The 20,941-nt window shown below is 41.1% G+C and overlaps 1 protein-coding gene across 1 annotated transcript in view; it reads right to left on the bottom strand.

Annotated features, from left to right (window-relative positions):
• LOC150081130 (focal adhesion kinase 1-like) overlaps positions 1 to 20,941 on the bottom strand; it is a 1,307,299-nt gene that overhangs the window by 983,707 nt on the left and 302,651 nt on the right. The window contains exon 8 of the mRNA XM_090380936.1: positions 2,344 to 2,421. Coding sequence (XP_090237062.1) covers positions 2,344 to 2,421 — 78 coding nt within the window. The remainder of the gene's footprint in view (positions 1 to 2,343; positions 2,422 to 20,941) is intronic.

The following is a 20,941-nucleotide window of genomic DNA, read 5'->3' as shown; positions in this document are numbered from 1 at the left end:
TCTCCAAAGGCTAGTCTCTCATTCACATTAAATATTTGTTGTGGCAAATAACCACATCTTATAATCTCATCCAATTTGTCCTTGAAATTTTTGGCACTTTTGCCCTTGCTGTTTCACCACTTACGGCAACTTTATGATATCCACTTCTCATACAGAACCTATCAAACCAACCATGGCTCGCAAAAAAGGTGGTTTCAGTATCATTACTCTTCTTAAGATCCTCAAAAATGGTACGAGCCTTTGTTTTGATGAGGTGGAGACTTAAGGGGTTTGTTTTTTGATCTGGTCTTCCATCTAAACAATAAGTAACTTTTCCATCTCACCTATTAGTCCCCTACTAGCCTTGGTTATCATAGTTGCTTCATTTGTACTGATCCCTTCACCGCTTCACATATTCTGTCTTCGTCCTTTATTATTGTGTTCACTGTTGTCACTGACAAATCTAAATTCCATGCGATACTTGTTAATTTTTGACCATTTTCATACATTCTTATTATTTTAATTTTCTGATCCAAATCAATGCTTTCCTTTTCTTGGTAGATTTACTAGTAGCACATATTCTCTTAGGCAGCACCATGATAACGGTCAAAATGAAATTTTCTGTAAAGAACTTCAGAAAGATGAGGGTTAAATTACAAGAAATACCATCACACCTTATGACATGCAAATGAAGCACACACTACACAATGATAGTTTGATGAAAAGTTGTTGAAAATAGTAAGACAACGTGAATTTCAACTTCACCAACATAACCCCAACATGTGTAACAAATATTGCATACAAAATACAAACGAAAGCTCCCACTTCACTGTCAAACAAAACTGAACTGATTCTACAATCCAGAAAGCAGAGAAGGAAAGGATGAACAGACAAAGGGCTAGAATGTAATGCTACGAAGAAATCGCAGATGGGACACAGTCCACATGGCTTGAATGTTGTGGGAGTTTCTCTGGCGTGCTTCAATGCAGTTTACCTGTCCCAAACACATGTCGAATGGTTCTTCAGATTGTTTAAAGCAGAAAATGAAATTTACGTAAGTCCGAAGTTACGTAAGCCGGGGACTAACTGTATTTGATTATAACGTGTTTGATTTATATTTTAGATAAGATTGTGTTAAATTGTAAATCTTTTATCACGCTTGCAATAAGAGAACTTGTCAGAGTAGAATGCAATTATTACTTTCAAGAAGCACAGGTAATTCCACGAATAGATTACTTGTATGTACTTTCATTAAACCAAATTGACGTGGTGACTGGAACAGCTTTTTAGCATTGCATAAACAGCATGTCTACCTATTCCTATCCATAATAACTTGTTTCCTAGCAAGTGATAGAAACAAGTAAGGAACCTGCCCCTCCACTGACTAAATGATTGATGATAAAAAAAAAAAAAAAGAAAAAAGGCAAACTGCAGCCACTATCAACCCACTGCAGGATGAAAGTCTCCTCAACAATTCATGTTGAGGAATTGGACCAGAGTTTGCCATGCTGGTCCAGTGCGAGTTGGCAGATAGATCGTATTTAGCAGTCAGGGGCTTGAAAACCGATCTACTCAAAGAGTGTGTGCTACTGCACTCCCGCTCCTGACCACTCAGCTATGGTATCCACTTAATAATTAAAAACAGGAAAGTTTAAAGAAATCTGTGGAAATTTCCAAAACACTCATTTTTGTAACTGCCAGATAACAACAAAAGAACCATGGATATTTTGATTTTGTCCTGTTGCTTGGCTTTGCCAACAAGGAAATTTATATTTTGTCTTTTCAATTTGCTTGAACTGCTTCCTAATTATCTGGTTAACCATATTCAAGACTATTTTTCTCATTGTTTCTCTCTTGATTGCTCACACAAAGACATCCATTGTTCTTTTGATGTTGGGAAGCCATGAGAGACACACAAGTGTTTTGGAAATTTTCACAAAACCAATGACTCCTTCAAGAAGTGTTCACTGTGGATTCACCATAAACATTCTTGTGTTTTTTTGTTTTTTTTTTTTTCAAGTGGGTGTCTGTATTCATCTGTTACGTTAGGTGTAGTGGGGCATTTTCCTTGCTTGTTTCCAGCGTCAGTTTTGCCATTCTTTAAGCAGCAGACCTTGTCTTTTTGTACTTGCCAAGTAAGTGTAAACCCAGCTTATCTATTCTGTATTTTTAATTATTTTATTTGTTAGTTTGATTTTTTGAATGATGGTGGCAGATGGCACCTCTTCAGCATTTCAACTTGCAGATTGCAACAATTCCTTGAAAATTTGCATAATAGTGTTTTAATCTTATATGCATAATAACTATTGAAGCTATAGTTACTACATTACCTTATTAAAACTTATTGTTCTAAGTAATTATTACCTGTCCATTTCTGTCTGTCAGATAACTGATACCAACATGAGGTCCCACAACTAGTTCAACAGGAACACTCCAACCTACCTAAATCAAAAGGTGAACAGAAAACACAAATTTAAAACTAACTCAAACACACACACACACACACTAGAAAGATTTATTTAGAGCATCTTTTATTTATACTGTTATCAATTTTAGTTTGTATGCAAAATAAATTTATTACTTTGTATATGAACATTTTTTTTATATGAACATTTATCATTATTTTTTCCTCATCAATGAAGCTACAATCACTGTAATTATAAAATCTCATTCCATTCATAATGGAAATAGTTATTTTCTGTAAAAATCTTTGAGACCTAAAATCAGCATCAGCGGCATACACCAATATAATTTTTTTTCAAAAAACAAGGTTTTACATTAAAAACATGTATATCTGGATCCTCCCCACTGATGTTATCTCTACCTTGATGTGGTGGTGGGGTTTGTGTGCTCTAGTGATCCAGAGAGCTATGTCAGTGGTAGCTTAGCTACCGGTAGGGCAAACAGGTTGATGGTGAAGAGACAGACGAAAAGAGATACCCTGGTCTTCCAGATTGGGGGTTGGGCACAGGGCTGACAACCCTGTGCCCAACCCTGTGAAAAGAAAAATCTAACCATTACAAATAACTTGATGAATGAAACTAGACAGCCCTTATGGAAACAGACCAGGCCTCGAAATGAGGACACGAGTTTGGTACTGTGATTTGGAACTTGGAATGTGTGTACCCTGCTACAGGCTGGAGCTATGAACAGCATAGCAGAGGAAGTTGAAAAGTTTAAGATGGACAATTGTTGCTTTCCAAGAAGTTAGATGGAAAGGTAAAGATGTGATTAACAAGTCGAAATTTACAATGTATTACTCTGGAATTGATGACAGACAGGGAGAACAGGGTGTAGGATTTCTGATTTCTAAGAGAATGTACAGATCAGTACTTGCTTTTACACCAGTATCTGGGAGAATTAAAGGAAAATTCCATAATGTGACTTTCATTAATGTGCAAGCTCCAACTGAAGATGCGGATGATATTACAGATGGATTTTACGATGAACTCTAGGCGGTGTGAAAGAATTAAAAGACATGATGCTATTATAACTCTCGGTGACTTCAATGCTAAACTAGGCAGGGAAGAAGTTTTCAAGGGTCTATTTGGCCTCCATGAAGAAACAAACAATAATGATCTTAGAGTAGCACAATCTGCTGATGCCAACAACTTTAAGGTCATGAGTACCTGGTTTCCAAGAAGAAATATTCATAAAGGTATATGAAAAAGCTATGGTACAAATTAGGCTAATCAAATTGATCATGGACTGGTCTCTACGAGGTGGGCTACTGCAATTGAAAATGTCCATTCTTTTTAGGGTGTCAGCTCTGATTCTGATCATTTCTAGTGGGAGCCAGGCTGAAGCCAGGGTGAAGTATAAAATAGCTCTAGTAGCAGGAGGAAAGGCTGAGAAAACTAAGTGGTGGAATGTAGAGAAATTCAAAGACAGACTTGTTGAAACAATGTACCAGACAGAGTTGGCCCGAAAACTGCCAGAACAGGAAAACAGTGACAAGATTGAAGATGAATGAACTTGCAATTCTGAGTGCAGCAAATGTAACCTTGGGTTACGTGTGCTGCAAGGCCGAGAAACGATTGATGACGAGAGTCGAGTAGCAGCAGAATTGAAGAGACAAGCCAGGGTGAAATGTTTTCAGCGGAATAGCAGAGCGAATAGTGAACACTACAAGAAAAAACAGATTGCCGTCAACGAAATGGTGGAACATTAAAACAAGAAGGAAAATAGAAAGTTTCATAAGAAGATTAAAGAAAGTACACAGGAATTCCGTTCAAAAGTTACTGCATGTAAGGAACTTGCTGACTGAGAGAAAGGAGGTTCTGAAATGGTGGAAAGAGTATTTTGACAGGAGGTAAAACAAATAAGACAGCTATTGTACTATACAGTAGAACCATGCATTGAAGATCCTAGTTTCGAAGAAATTTGAAAAGTTATTAACTTAAAGAACTTTAAGGTAACAGGAGCTAATGGAATAATTGCGGAGTTGCTCAAAACAGTGGACACTATAGAGAAGAATACATAATGTGATACTATTAATATGGTCTGAGGAAAAAATCCTGAATGAATGGACACTTGGTATCATACAGCCAATTCACAAGAGTGATAAACTGCTTTGCTCCAAGTAAAGAGGCATTACGTTGCTAAGCGTTACTTATAAGGGTTTGTCGGGAGTTATTTAGAGCAGACTGCCAGCATATTCAGAGAAAATCTTTGGAGAATATCATTGTGGTTTCAGACCCAATCACTAAACAACTGACCAAATTTTCATCATGAGGCAGATACAGGAAAAAGCATTTGAGTATAATATACACTTATTTAACTTATATGTAGATTCCAAACAAGTTTTGGATTCACTCAACAGAGAGGAAATGATAAATGATCTCCTTCTCCTGGGCATACCCGCAAAGAATGTTAGGCTCATAAAAGAAACACTGACAGGCTCTAAACAGTGGTGAGAACTGACAATGAGTTGATGACTCCCTTTGACATTAATGTGGTGTCACCCTAATGTGGTCTCTACTGTGTTATTTAACTTGGTTTTAGAGGCGGCTGTCAGAAAATTAGAAGTGAATGGACATATAGGTACAAAGACGGTGCAGGTCTGTGCATATGCTAATGATGTTGCTATTATCAGTATATCACTGTTTATGTATATGTCAGTTAGTGTTCTGCAACCTTTTTCTCTTTGCAGCACACCTTAAGTTATCTGACACAGCATGGCACATCAAAATGTTAATTCCCAAAAAACACAGTTTATTAGAATCAATTATTATTGTTCAAACAGAAATTGGCTCATGCATATATTAACATTTTATTAACCCTAAATCACTTTAAAGGAAAAGCAAAGCCAAAAAAAATATTCTATTAGTATTAAACCAAATAACTACAAATACCTTCAATGTAATATTTGTGCCTCCTTTGCTGAAAACAGACGGCTGATGCATGGCAGAATTGTTGACAAGCAAGCCTCACTTCTTCATCAATGGGTCTGAGTCTCTCCCTCTTTGATGTTTTAATTTCAGTCAAGGTTCACACAAATATATAGTTCACAAATATTTAATTTCAGTCAAGGTTCACACAAATATATAGTTGTTAAAATGGTAATAACATATTAAATGCCATCTCGGAGCCAGCCACAAACCAGTATTTTGGTTGTCAGTAAGGGTATTCTTTCCTTACTGACAACCAAAATGTGTCCAACTGCACTTCACCGTGTTTTAATTGTAATGTTCTATCTGCCTTTAGATCTGTTAGTTCATCTTGTACATTCATCGGAAGAGATTAAGCATCCGCAGCAAAAGGATCACGAACCTAGTTGAAATCTTCAATGCTCTCTCTCCAAAATAACCCTGGAACTTCTGCTTCAAGTTATCTAAATGTTCTTTAATGAAGTCCATCACAACTTTATTACCAGCAGCAAGCAGCCATACAGTTGGGAACATCTCAAACAATCCATTTGCAATGTGTTGTATCCACAAATCCCGCTTATTCTGAAAGTCTTGAATCTTAACCATACTCGTAAAAATATTTTCATTCTTGCCTCGCATTTTTTGGTTCAGCTCATTCAAGTGAAAGAAAATATCAGAAAGATATGCCAACTTGGTTACCCATTTATCTAATGCAAATATTAGCATTAGCATTAGTAGAGGCATTTGATGCAAGAAAGCAAGCTTATGCAGCATCAGCCAAAAAATAAAAATAAATAAATAAAAAATAACCACGTCCACTTCACCCCTCTGTCCGTTCGAAATACCTGTCCAGCTCAACCTTACACTTATTTAGGCTATCAACTTCCACGACAAGGGATGGAAGTCTGTTCCACCAACCAACCACCCACTGGCTAAAGGCAAATTTCCGCACGTCTATCCTACATCTGTCTTTCCTCAATTTGAATTTATGCCTTCTCAGGTGATTATTCTGAGCAAAAGAAAGAATCCCATCAGCACTGAGCATGCTCAAACCATTCAAGGCTTTATACTCCTCTATCAGATCACCTCCCTGGTGCCTAGTCTCCAGACACTGTAATTTGCAAACATAAGCCTTTCTTCATAAGAGCACCCCTTTGTTCCATTCACTAATCTTGTTGCCCATCTCTATACTCGTTCCAGCAGCTCTACATCCTGAAATGAGGCCTCCAGTCCTGTATACAGTACTCTAGGTGTGGCCTGACCATTGCCTTATACAAGGGAATAATCACCTCCTTATGCCTGCTAAAAAAATTCCTACATATCATTGACAATACACCACGAGCTACCCTTGCAGCCCATTTGCACTGCTCAGAGAACTTCATATCTGCCTGCACAACCACCCGCAGGTCCCTTTCATTCTCTTCCACTGTCAGTGTAGTACCACAGAGTTGATACGTTGCTCTGGGGTTGCTGTTTCCCATATATAGTACTTTACATTTGTCAATGTTAAACTTCATTTGCCATCTCTCAGCACATCTACTCAACCTTTCCAGATCCTGTTGCAGCAGCATAGTGTCAGCAGTGTCCTTCACAACCCTGCCAACCTTCGTATCATCTGCAACCTTGGACATTAAGCTTGATATACCATCATCAATATCATTTATATATACAGAAAATAATAATGGAACCAATACTGAACCCTGAGGTTAGTTAGTTAGTTAGTTAGTTAATTGAGTTTTATTGGCGCATCAGCAACTTAGGCTATAATGCGCCAAAACTTTGTCAACAAAACTAGTAAAACATTCAGTGACCTAATGAATTAGGTCACTAAGTCAGAGTATAAAAACAATTGTAAACTGTAAAAGACAAATATCTGTAAACAAGTAACAATAGTAAATCTTAAAATAATAAGATTTTTTTTTTTTTTAAATACGAGTAAAAAGGTTTATTGTTTTTAGGAAACTAAAAATAGCAGACACATGGTCATTGTCGGATAAAATCTGACTGAGTGTATATGGCTCAGTCAGATGGTTAAAAGCGGTATAACGAGCATTTCTAAAATTGGTACAGTCACATAAAATATGTTTAACGGATAAAATGGTGTCGCACTGCTCGCACATAGGAGGGTCATCAGCCCTCAGCAAAAAGGAGTGTGTTAGATGACAGTGTCCTATGCGGAGCCGAGCAAGAACAACTTCCTCTTTGCGATCCCTGCGTAAGCTAGACCGCCATGGATGGATCATAGGCTTAATTCGACATAGTTTGTTTGTAGTAATCAGTCGATGCCACGAATCTTGCCACTGAGATTGTAGGTTACTACGGATCACTTGCCTGTAGTCTGTATAGGGGACTAACAGGTCAAGATTATCCGTCAGGGCTGCCGATTTGGCTGCAGTGTCAGCCAAATCATTTCCTCTAATCCCGATGTGACTGGGGATCCAGCAGAATCGGATATCGAATCCACTTACAAAGAGGCTGTATATTATCTGCTGGATTCGGGACAGGGTTGGATGATTAGTGTGTGACATCGCTGATAAAGCCTGTAGTGCACTCATTGAGTCGGCATATATAATACACCATTGGTAACGGTGTTTTCTTATGTGATCTAGAGCTAACTCTATGGCATGCAGCTCTGCAGTGTAAATGCTGCAGTCAAGGGGTATCTGCTCTGATATGGTATTATTTGGAAAGACAGCAGCAGATCCCACATACGATTCTGACTTCGAGCCGTCTGTGAAAACTGGCAAGAAGTCAGAATGTTCTGCACGGTGTTGTGAATAGAGCTGAAGGTAGACAGAAGACGGAGTATTAGACTTCGTCGCAAGTTTGAGCGAGAAGTCACATGCTGGTGTTTGTGCATGCCAGGGTGGAAGGGGCTCCTTTGGTGATCGAGCGACCCTGTCTACCGAGATGTTAAGCTCATTGAGTAGCTCTTGAACACGAATGCCGAAAAGGCGATTGGCGGTCCGCCGTGTGTTATAAAGATTTTCCCATCGTGGCTCAAAAACGGATATCCACGTGGGATGGTCCGGCAGGGACTTCAGATTGAAGGCATATTGTAGAGATAACTGCATTCGTCGAAGCGACAAGGATGGTTCATTTGCTTCGACATACAGACTTTGGACAGGTGATGTTCGGAATGCACCAGTAGCGATACGAATGGCTTGGTGATGGATGGGATCAAGCCAACGAACAGCGCTATTTCTGGCAGATGCATACACCTGAGACCCATAATCTAATTTTGAGCGTACAAGTGCACGGTACAGACGTAGTAGAGTGCATCGGTCTGCACCCCAAGAAGTAGAAGAGAGAGAGCGGAGGATGTTAAGCCCTCTCGTACACTTCGTACGTAGCTGACGAATGTGTTCAACAAATGTCAACTTTTTGTCAAAAATGAGTCCAAGGAATTTTGCCTCTGATACGACTGGAATGGTGCTTTGTCCAAGTCGTAATTCAGGCTCAGGGTGGAGGTTACGTTTACGACAAAAATGGACGCAAACGGTCTTCTCCGGTGAGAACCTGAAACCATTGGCCGTGGCCCAGATGTTAACACGGTCAATAGCTTGTTGCAGTTGTCTCTCAATAACCCTCATATTGCATGACTGAGAGAATATGCTGAAGTCATCGACATAGAGTGCACTGTTTATAGTTGGAGGAAGTTGTTTAGAAATAGCGTTTATTTTAATGGCAAAAAGCGTAACACTTAAGACAGATCCTTGTGGTACCCCCTCCTCTTGGCAAAAAGGCCGCGAAAGGGAGGATCCTACACGAACTTGGAAATAACGGCAGGATAAAAAATTTTTAATAAAAATGGGAAGGTGGCCTCTCAGACCGACGTTGTGAAGGTCTTTTAAAATACCAAATCTCCAAGTTGTGTCGTACGCTTTTTCCATGTCAAAGAACACCGACACCAAGTGTTCTCTTTTTAGGCAAGCATCTCGGATTGATGTTTCCAGTCTAATTAAGTGGTCCAGTGTGGACCTGTTTCTTCGGAAGCCGCACTGAAAGCGGAAGAGAAGGTCGTTCGATTCTAAATACCATAAGAGACGAGCATTGACCATTCTCTCCAATATTTTGCACAGACAGCTGGTCAGAGCAATAGGACGATAGTTTTTTGGACATTTAGGATCCTTTCCCGGCTTAGCAAAAGCAAGAATAGTTGCCTTGCGCCAGGTATCCGGAAAGTGATCTTCAAGGAAGATTCGGTTATACAGGAAAAGCAAACGGTCCATGGATTCTGTTGAAAGATGTTTGATCATTTCATAATGGATGTTGTCTGTTCCAGCAGCGGTAGCCTTTGTACGGGCAAGTGCTGTTTTCAGCTCGTGGATAGTAAATGGCCCATTATATGGGTGGGGACCCTTCATTGTAAACTTAAGGGCCTGATTTTCAGTGTTGCCCTTTAAGACCAGAAACTCTGGGGGGTAAGATGATGTTGCTGCGATGTTAGAAAAAGTTTCCCCAAGAGCATTTGCTATTGCAGTAGAGTCTGCAATAGTACATCCATTATATTCAAGGACTGATGAGGGGTGTGCTGTGTATTTGCCCTTCATTCTCCGGATTTTATCCCAGACTACCTTAGAGTTGGTAGAGTGGTTAATAGATGATGTAAAACGGATCCACGATTCCTTTTGACTCTGACGACGGATGTAGCATGCTTTGGCTCGTGCACGTTTAAAGGCTATGAGATTGGTCGTGGTAGGATATCGGCGGAATATCCCCCACGCTTTGTTTTGAGCCTTTTTTGCTGCTGTGCAGTGTGAATTCCACCAGGGTTTGGGAAATGGTGGAAACCGGGCAGATGTTTTTGGAACAGTATTCGCAGCTGCTTGGACAAAATTTTCTGTGATGTACTTAACTGCATCATTGATAGGCTCTTGACTGACTGTACTAAGATCAAAATTTGCCTGGTGTTGGAAGGCAGTCCAGTCAGCCTGATCCACCAGGGTTTGGGAAATGGTGGAAACCGGGCAGATGTTTTTGGAACAGTATTCGCAGCTGCTTGGACAAAATTTTCTGTGATGTACTTAACTGCATCATTGATAGGCTCTTGACTGACTGTACTAAGATCAAAATTTGCCTGGTGTTGGAAGGCAGTCCAGTCAGCCTGATCAAACTTCCACCATGGTAATCTGAAGGGAAGACATTGTCTCCCACTGTGTAACAAGGTTATAAATCAGGAAGTGATCACTTCCGTATGGATTCTCCTCCACTTCCCAAGTGAGTGAAGGGAGCAGAGAAGGGGAGCAGATAGAGAGATCAATGGCAGAAAAAGTACGGGTAGGCATGTGGAAGAAGGTGTTTGTTCCAGTATTTAGAAGGGAAAGGTCATTGTCATTGAGCATGCGCTCTATGACTCGTCCCCTTCCGTTGATGTTAGCACTACCCCACAGGGTGTTATGTCCATTCATATCCCCGAGAAGTAAGAAAGGGGGAGGCAACTGCATTAGAAGATCATCAAAGTCTTCCTGGGAGATGTCAGTCCCATGTGGCAAATAGATAGAGCAGACGGTTAATAAAAATCCCACCGTAAGGCGAATTGCAACAGCTTCTATGCTAGTTGTAATTGGCAAGGGCTGCACTGGGGTCTGGTTACCCACAAGGATAGCCACTCCCCCATGTACAGAGCCCTCCGCAATTCTATCCTTACGAAAAATTGTGGTGTTATGCATCGTGGGATCGTCATTTGCCTTTAGATATGTCTCCTGCAAGCAAAAGCAAACTGGCTGGTGCTTTTGCAGGAGGGCCTTGATGTCATCAATATTTCGCCGGAATCCACGACAATTCCATTGTAGGAATTTAGCCATTATTTTGGCTTGGTGGGTCCATCAGGCGGCTTCCGAGGTGCTGAGGGCTTACTTTTATCAGTCTTGGATTTGTCTTTTTTGGGGAAGAATGGACGCTGTCCCGTGTCCATTTCCTCCTCCGCAAAGAGTTCCAAGACTGACTCTTTGGGTACCTCCTTCTGCTCAACGTCCATCTTTTCTTGGGTACTAGGGGGTACTTCCCCTTTTTTATTCTTTTCTTTAATAGTTACCTTTGGAACTTGTGGAGCATTAGGAGGTACCGATATAGGAGTGGCAGCTGATTGGTCCTTCTGCGCAGGTTTTTGAGAACTTAAAAGGTAACGTGCGATGGGAGTGAAAGACTCCTTTGGAGGAATGGTCATGTCCGTCTGAGTTCCGACGGAACATCTCCCTGCTACCTTCTGGGCGTAGGTAGGTCTGTTGATATTCAGGGGTTTGACCGATTTCCTTGCCTCCTGGTATGATATATTTAGCTCTGCCTTCAGCCGTTGAATTTCTTTTTCTTCTTTCCACCTCTGGCATGCTCGTGAATAGGCCGGGTGTTCGCCTTCACAGTTAATACAGGTGGGTTTTGCGGCTGAACATGCTGTTGTTTCGTGGACCTTTGCACCGCATCGAGCGCATGCAAGGACTCCACGGCAGGCCATTTGAGAATGTCCATACTTCTGGCATTTGAAACACCGTAAACACCGGTTCGGAATGTATGTACGCACTGAACAGTTGATGTATCCAGCTTTAATCTCATCAGGAGGTTTAGGAGTGTTAAAAGTCAGGATAACGCTCATGGTTTTAACAATTTTTCCATCCCTTCGCGCAGTGATTCTCTTGACGGCAATGACTCCCTGTGGTTTTAATTCGGAGCAGATTTCCTCCTTGTATACGTCGAGAAGGTCCCACTCCAAAATGACACCTCTAGATGAATTGAGTGTTCTGTGTGGTGTCACTGTTATAGGGATTACTCCGATTGATGTTGTTCGGAGTAGGTGTTCTGATTGCCTGTCATTTTTAGTTTCAATTAAGAGGTCTCCAGAACGGAGCCTCTTAACTGACTTGGGTGAACCTGCTAACCCATCCAACCCTTTTTGGATAAAAAAGGGTGACATTTTTCCAATCGGTTTTTCACTGGTTGAGTGCATAATTAAGAACCTTGGGATTGGCCCTGATGGTAGTTCGGTTCGCTGCCTCTTATTAGCAATAATGCTATCTGGATATTTCTCTATGCTTTCAGATAGGGACCGGGTTGGGGCCCCTGAAGAAATAAGTTCATCAGGATTCATTGAGTTTTTTAAGTTGTTCAGTGCCCGGGCTCCCCACCCACCACGGAGCCCAAAGGGACGCCCACTACCCGGCATGCAATAAATGCGCACGGGAGTGGGACGCCAAGGCTACCCAGACACTATACCTACACCGCCGCCAGCCTGAATCCTGTCCCTCGGACCATGAGAGTAGGGGCGTGGCATTGACACGGTTGACCCTCGCAGGCGAGCCTACTAGCTGATTGATCCCAGCCGGGCCTTCCAGGACCACCCGTCTTGTCGAAGCAGGGGCCAAAGTCGTGTATTGAACCTGGGGCCCTCAACCACCAGGATCCCCCGTTCCGAATTTCCACGGGTCGCAGCGCACGGCAAACACGCCGAATTCCATTGATGTAAGCCTGGAACCTGGGCTGTGGGCGTTGGATCCCAGTGACGCTAGTCTGGAAGTCCAGCAGCGTCACTGGGAGGTCCCCTCACCACGTACAGGTGCCCACGTCGAGGGGACTGAACCCTGAGGGACTCCACTAATAACATTAGTCCACAATGAGCAGTGTCCATTGATTACCACTCTCTGTCTTCTCCCCCTCAACCACCCCTTCATCCATAGCAGCAATTTGCCTCCAACACCACCCTGCTGCAATTTGTGCAGCAGTCTTCCAGGTGTAACAGTATCAAAAGCCTTTCTAAGATCCAAGTATATAATATCAAAGTTATTCCCTGCATCCAATTCTTTTGTGACTGCATCATAGTATCCAATCAAATTGGTCAGGCAAGACTTCCCCTTAACAAAACCATGCTGTGTCCGAGCTATAACTGAAGTCTTGTCTAAATAATCCCGCAGTGCTTCTTTAACCAGTACCTCCATTCATTTCCTGGAAACAGAAGTTAAACTCACATATCTATAATTACTTGTGTCAGCCTTTGATCCTCCTTTGTGAATTGGGGTCACATTTGCACTTCTCCAGTCCATGGAGAAGTGCAAATGTGTACCTCCCCTGAGACCAAGGAAGCTCTCATAATTATGGCTAAGCGTTTGCTTACTTCCTTTGCTCCATCCTTTAATATAACTGGATAGATCCCATCCACCCCAGGTGCCTTTCTTATGTTTATCTTCAACAATTTCTCCTCCACTTTACTCTCAGTTATTACAAGATTCTCTTGCTTACCGCCAGAGTTGAATACACCTCTGGCATTCCCCTCGCTAAATAACTCCTCATGTGTAAATGTCGATGCAAAATATTCATTTAGTTTGTTAGCTACCTGAGCAGGATCATCAACAGTTGACCCATCGATATCAAGCGGACCAATCTGATTCATCCCCTTCCTTCTAGGGTTTACATAAGTAAAGAACTCTTTGCTGTTTTTCTTGGCATCCCTTGCCAATGATTTCTCGTAATCTGCCTTCGCCTGCCTAACCTCCTTTCTAATTTGGTTACAGATCAACTTGTATCTATCATAGGCTTCTGTGTCATGTGTTAATTTGTATGTATCCCATGCATGTTTCTTCTTTGCCATATGCCTCATTAGTCCATCTGACATCCATTTAGGCCTAAACCTTGAACATTATTTCTTAGTTGGTATGTAAAGCCTAGTAGCTTCCAAGATAAGTTCTTTGAATGCTTCCCATTTTGCATTTGCTGTTGGTAACATCATCAGTTGGTCCCACTGTATAGAATTTAAATACTGTCTCAGCCCATCGTAGTCGCCTTTACGAAAGAAATTACCCTTCCCTTTACCCCTAATGGTAGTTACCTCTTTGAGTAAATCCCACTTCAGCACACTGTGATCACTGCCACCTAGTGGCTCATTTATCTGCCGATTCTTAATGCATGAAGAATCACTGCTGATAACAAATCAAGAGTATTCCTCCCTCTAGTTGCCTCCCGAACATGCTGATGTAGAAAACAATCATCCAATAAATCCCCAAAAGCCTTGCTAGTGTGTGAGTCACTAACCTACAAATTCCAGTCAATATCTGGGAAATTAAAATCCCCCATTATAAGACTCTCTGATTTACTGGCCCACTCTATTTCCCTGTACAGTTTCTTATTATACTCATCAGAGTCATTAGGCCTATAGCACATTCCTACTCTCAATTTTGATCTCCCAATGCTTATGTCACACCAAACTGACTCGACAGCGATGTCCACTGGCTTCACTTCCTTGGATTTTATGTGTTTTTTAACTAATAGCATAACCCATCCTCCCTTCCTATCCTGTCTATCCTTTCTGTAGACATTGTACTCCCCAAATTCCAGTTCTGCATTCCTTATATCTGTGTGACACCACATCTCTGAAATCCCCACAATATCTGCCCTTTGATGTTTTGAGCAATACCTCAAATTCATCAAATGTATTTACTAAACTCCTAGCATTGGTGTACACGCAACTATACATGCACCTATTTCTATTCTTAGCTACCCTAACACAACCCATGTGTTTACTTGTACCACAATGACTCCCAGCAGTCTCTGAAATATCCTGCATCTTGTTTTTCAGGCTTCTGCTCATTCCAATAGAAGCAGTGCAAGAATCTCTTTCACCTCTGCCAGTGGCTACTGTTAATCTATTCATCTTTGTCTCTCCCCAAGCTAGCAGTTTTCCGACCCACCTAACACTGCCTCGATAGCATCAGCAAATATTCTTGCACCCTTTCTATTTAAGTGTATCCCATCCCTGTAGAAGCAATCTCTCCTGTTAACAAGTACAGTCCAGGCTGAAAAAAATTCTACCCCTTGAGCCTTGCACAATCTTTCCACGGCCGAATTGATCGACAAGGCTCTCACCATATAATCAATTCTCATCATCAATTAGGCCTATAGCACACTCCTACTCTCAATTTTGATCTCCCAATGCTTATGTCACACCAAACTGACTTGACACCGCACTGTCCAGCGATGTCGACTGGCTTCACTTCCTTGGATTTTATGTATTTCTTAACTAATAGCATAACCCCTCCTCCTTTCCTATCCTGTCTATCCTTTCTGTAGACACTGTACTCCCCAAATTCCAGTTCTGCATTCCTTATATCTGTGTGACACCACGTCTCTGAAATCCCAACAATATCTGCCTTTGATGTTTAGAGCAATACCTCAAATTCATCAAATTTATTTACTAAACTCCTAGCATTGGTGTACACGCAAGTATACATGCACCTGTTCTTTTTCTTAGCTACCCTAACACAACCCATGTGTTTACTTGTACCCCAATGATTCCCAGCAGTCTCTGAAATATCCTGCATCTTATTTTCCAGGCTGCGGCTCATTACAATAGAAGCAGTGCAAGAATCTCCTTCACCTCTGCCAGTGGCTACTGTTAATTTATTCGTCTTTGTCTCCCCCCAATCTAGCAGTTTTCCGACCCACCTAACACTGCCTCGATAGCATCAGCAAACATTCTTGCACCCTTTCTATTTAAGTGTATCCCATCCCTGTAGAAGCAGTCTCTCCTGTTAACAAGTACAGACCAGGCTGAAAAAAATTCTACCCCTTGAGCCTTGCACAATCTTTCCAGGGCCGAATTGATCGACAGGGCTCTCATCATATACTCCCTCCTATCGTGTCTGGGCAAAATTGCAGACACTTTCAAATTCAACCCTAATTCATGGCTTTTTTTCAACAATGACCTGTACTTGTTAAGTAATTCCGCCTGTCTCCTACTCTTAATATCATTAGTGTCAACGTGTACAACTATATCACCTTTTGTGCCCTTAAAAGATGATATCAGCTCTACAACGTCATCAACCTTTGCCCCTGGCAGACATACCCTGGTCCTGTTCCACCTATCCTTTTTACAAAGCATGTTTCCCATTTCCCTGACAATAGAGTCACCAACTACTACTAGTTCCTTTGGGACCAGCACATTCTTCCTTGGGACTGCCACTATATCTCTGCATACTCATGCCCCTCAACTGTTAAAACCGTCTGTACCTCCTTCTTAAGTTCAAAAAGGTGCATTAACACTTTACCACGTGACAATCACCATACTTATGTATGTGGCAGGAGTGTGGTGTGTTCAGATCTAATTTTCTCTGACATAAAAAGAAAAATGTCGCGAATTGAGGGGCCACGACATGATGAAGTTAATGACTTTTACTACTTTGTTCAGCACAACTTTCAGATCAGATGGCAAAGACTTGGCAACAATAGCTTCACGGTAAATAACACAATGGTCACATCATATGTCAGGATCACTTAGTGCACTTTAGCCACAAAGCCTTTAACTTGACTTGTCATGGAAGCGGCTCAGTCTGTGCAAACACTAATACAATCCTTCCAATTTAATTCATTTTGGAGCATATAGATATATTCATTGGTAACACAAAATATTTCTTCACTGGTGGCGCGCTCGGGTAGTACTTTGCAAAAAAGAAATTTCTTACAATTTGTTGCAATTTCATCAATTGCAAATTTATTGCAATTACATCTCCATTGATGAACCGAATGTTGGCAAGAAGTTGAGCGTGATTGCTAACATCTGTCAACTCGTCAATCTGAAGTGAGAACTTCTGACGGCTGTCGATTTTCTCATTCATAATGTCTTCAATGTCACTGGACAAATCACTGACTCGGCGACTGATTGTGTCAGCTAAGAGTGGAATTTTTGAAATTTCATTAGCAGCTTCTGGGCCCATGACTATTTTCACCAACTCTTTATACGGAAATAATACAGCAGATAATACGGAAAATTTAAGAACCAGCAGCTTCTGGTTTGAGCATGTTCTAAATTTTGCGTATCTAGGTTTGCAGATAAACCAGTCCAACTCTATTACTAATGAAATTAAGTCCCACATCCTGAGTGGAAACAGATACTTCCATGCACATGAAAAACTGATGAAGTCCAGAGTATTAAACAGACATTTAAAATTAAGAATATACAAAAGTCTCATTAGACCAGTTGTAACATATGGTTATGAAGCTTAGACATTAATGAGTAAAGATGAGCAATTGTTGAGAGTGTTCAAGCGTGGAATTTTGCGAAAAGTCTTTGGCCACGTACAAGATGTTCATGGTTCATTCTGATCCTGGAGGATCAGAATGAACCATGAACTTGACAATCTTATTCAGGGTGCAGACATCGTCAGATTTGTGAAGAGCCCAAGATTTGTCTGGTTGAGTTACGTTATGAGAATGGATGACAGGAGAACAACTAAGAGGATAATGAAATGGAAATCTACTAGGAGGGCAAGAGGAAGACTGCAGAAAAGACGGATGGATGATGTAGAAGAGGTCTTAAAGATCACGAGAATAAGAAGTGAGAGAAGTTTGACTTCTTGGAGGGCTTACTGGTGGAACATTGTTGAGAAGCCTAAGACCCACCCTTGGTTATAATGCCAGAAGACATGTAGGTCCTATCCAGATATACAAGAACCTTTTCACAAGTATTATAAATAAAATTCGGATAAGATCATAAACACCAAAGTTCTAAGTAGGTGGTGCTTATAATTAAAATAGCAGCCGTCTTAGTATTACTGGTAGTATTAATAGTGGCAAATGATGCAGAAAGCAAATTTATACAGCATCAGCCTTCAGCCTGCACTGGCTGAAGGCAAACTTCTGCACATCTATTCTGCAAACATCCTTCCCCAATTTGAATTAATGCCACTTCTTGTGCATAGTCTGAGCAAGAGGAAGAATCCCATGAGCACTGAGCGTGATCAACCCCATTCAAAGTCTTAAACACCTAAAAAAGATCACCTCACAAAGTGCCAAGTCTCCAGATTACAATTTGCAGAACTGCAGCCTATCATGGTAACAGCATCCCTTGTTCCCCTCACCAATCTTGTTGCCATTTTCCATACTCATTCCAGCAGCTCTACATCCTTCCTAAAATGATGCTGCTAGATGTTTATGCAGTACCCAAGATGTGGAGAGACCACTGACTTATACAATGGGATAATCACCTCCTTATCCCTGCTAGCAAAATTCCTGTATATCATTATCAAAACCCCATGAGCCATTCTGGTAAACTGTCTGCACTGCTCAGAATACATCATATCAGACTACACAATCACTCCAGTTCCTTTTCATTTTCCACTACCGGGAATGTAGTACCACACAGTAGAAACATTACTCAGGGATTACTGCTCTTCATATGCAGCACCTTGCATTTGCAATGTTAAACTTCAATTGCCATTTCTCACCCCACTTGCCTTATTTTTCTAGACCTTGTTGCAGCAGCATACCTTCATTAATGTCATTAACCACTCTGCAAACTTAGATACCAACAATGAGCTCAGCACTGAACCCTGTGGGACCCCACTAACAACATTAATCCATGAAGAGCAGTGTCCATTAATAACTACTTCTCAGCCTTGAAATAACATCTTCTCACACCACTTGACTATTCCTTTATCCATAGCAGTAACCTTCCATTAATGCCACACTGTTGCAATCTGTACAGCAGTATTTTATGTGGAAGAGACAGCCTCTAAAAAGTGGAAAAAACATTTTCTAGAGGCTGTCTCCAGGGACTGTAGTAACACCCAAGCATGCTGGTCTGCGAAGTCAAAGGGAGAGACCAACAGAAAATTCATTCTGGACATTGCTTTCCTCACAAAAAGTATCTTGATTTGGCTCAGTCCCAACTTAAAAACCACCTTCATGCCCACCTTCATCCAGCACAGCCATGTGGAACATGGTGCTGGATGAGTGACTTTCCAACTTCAATCTGATCACCATGTACTCATACACTAATGACCTTGTTCTCCTCATTGAGGGTCACAGCCCTGGAGTTGCTAGCCAAATCCATACTAAATCTTCTTTCTGAATGGGACAAGGCTCACAAACTTACCATTTCCTCAATTAAAACTAAAATGCTGCTAATTAAAGGTGCTCAAGTTGTGTGCAAATTGCACACAACTCGAGTAATCCTCAATCATAAATGGTCCTTCGTGCTTCACCTTGATTACATCAAGAAAAATGCCAAGAGAGAGAGAGACTGCTTCTACAAGAATGAGATACACTTCAATAGAAAGGGTGCAAGAATGTTTGCTGATGCTATGGAGGCAGTGTTAGGTGGGTCGGAAAACTGCTAGCTTGGGAGGATACAAGGACTAATATATTTACAGTACTCACTGGCAGAGGTGAAAGTGATTCTTGCACTGCTCCTATTGGAATGAGCAGCAGCCTAGAAAACAATATGCAGAATGTTTAAGAGACTGCTGGGAGTCATTGCAATACAAGTAAACATATAGGTTGTGTTAGGGTAGCTAAGAATAGGAACAGGTGCATGTATACTTGTGTGTACACCAATGCTAGGAGTTTGGTAGATAAATGTGATGAATTTGAGGTATTTCTCAAAACATCAAAGGCAGATATTGTTGGGATATCAGAGATGGGGTGTCACACAGATATACGGAATACAGAACTGGAATTTGGGGAGTACAATGTCTACAGAAAGGATAGACAGGATAGGAAGGGAGAAGGGGTTATGCTATAAGATATGAAACACATAAAATCCAAGGAAGTGAAGCCAGTCAACATCACTGGACAGTGCAGTGTCGAGTCAGTTTGGTGTGACATAAGCACTGGGAGATCAAAATTGAGAGTAGGAGTGTGATATATGCTTAATGACCCTGATTAGTATAATAAGAAACTGTACAGGTAAACAGAGTGAGCCACTAAATCAGAGAGTCTTATAATGGGGGATTTTAATTTTCCAGATATTGACTGGAATTTGGGGGCTGGTCACTCACACGCTAGCAAGGCTTTTGTGGATTAACTGGATGATTGTTTTCTACATCAGCATGTTCGGGAGGCAACTAGAGGGAGTAATACTCTTGACCTGATTATCAGTAGTGATTCTTCATGCATTAAGAATCTGTAGATAAAGGAACCACCAGGTGGCAGTCATCACAGTGTGCTGAAGTAGGATTTACTCAAAGAGGTAACTACCATCAGGGCTAAAGAGAAGGGTTTTTGCTTTCGTAAAGGTGACTACAATGGTCTGAGACAGTATTTAAATTCTATACAGTGGGACCAACTGATGATGTTACCAACAGCAAATTCAAAATGGGAAGCATTCAAAGAATTTATCTTGGAAGCTACTAGGCTTTACATACCAACTAAGAAATATTGTTCAAGGTTTAGGTCTAAATAGAGGTCAGATGTACTAATGAGACACATGGAAGAGAACAAAAATGAATGGGATACATATAAATTAACGGGTGACATGGAAGCCTATGATAGACATAAGCCTATGATAGACATCTGTAACCAAGTCACAAAGAGGATTAGGCAGGCAAAGGCAGATTATGAGAAATCCTTCGCAAAGGATGCAAAGAAAAACAGAAAAGAATTCTTTACCTATGTAAACTCTAGAAGAAAAGGGATGAATCAGATTGGTCCACTGGATATTGATGGTTCAACAGTTGAGGATCCTGCTCAGGTGGCTAACAAACTAAACCAGTATTTTGCATCTACTCACACATGAGGAGTTATTCAGGAAGGGGAATGCCAGAGGTGCATTCAACTCTGACAGTGAGCTAGATAATCTTGTAATAACTGAGAGTAAAATGGAGGAGAAATTG

This window comes from Mastigoproctus giganteus, chromosome 9 (assembly GCF_048544385.1).
Source record: "Mastigoproctus giganteus isolate SK-2022 chromosome 9, ASM4854438v1, whole genome shotgun sequence".
Lineage (NCBI taxonomy): Eukaryota > Metazoa > Arthropoda > Arachnida > Uropygi > Thelyphonidae > Mastigoproctus > Mastigoproctus giganteus.
The sequence above is the reverse complement of the archived record's forward strand: the minus strand, read 5'-3'. Positions and strand labels throughout refer to the sequence as shown.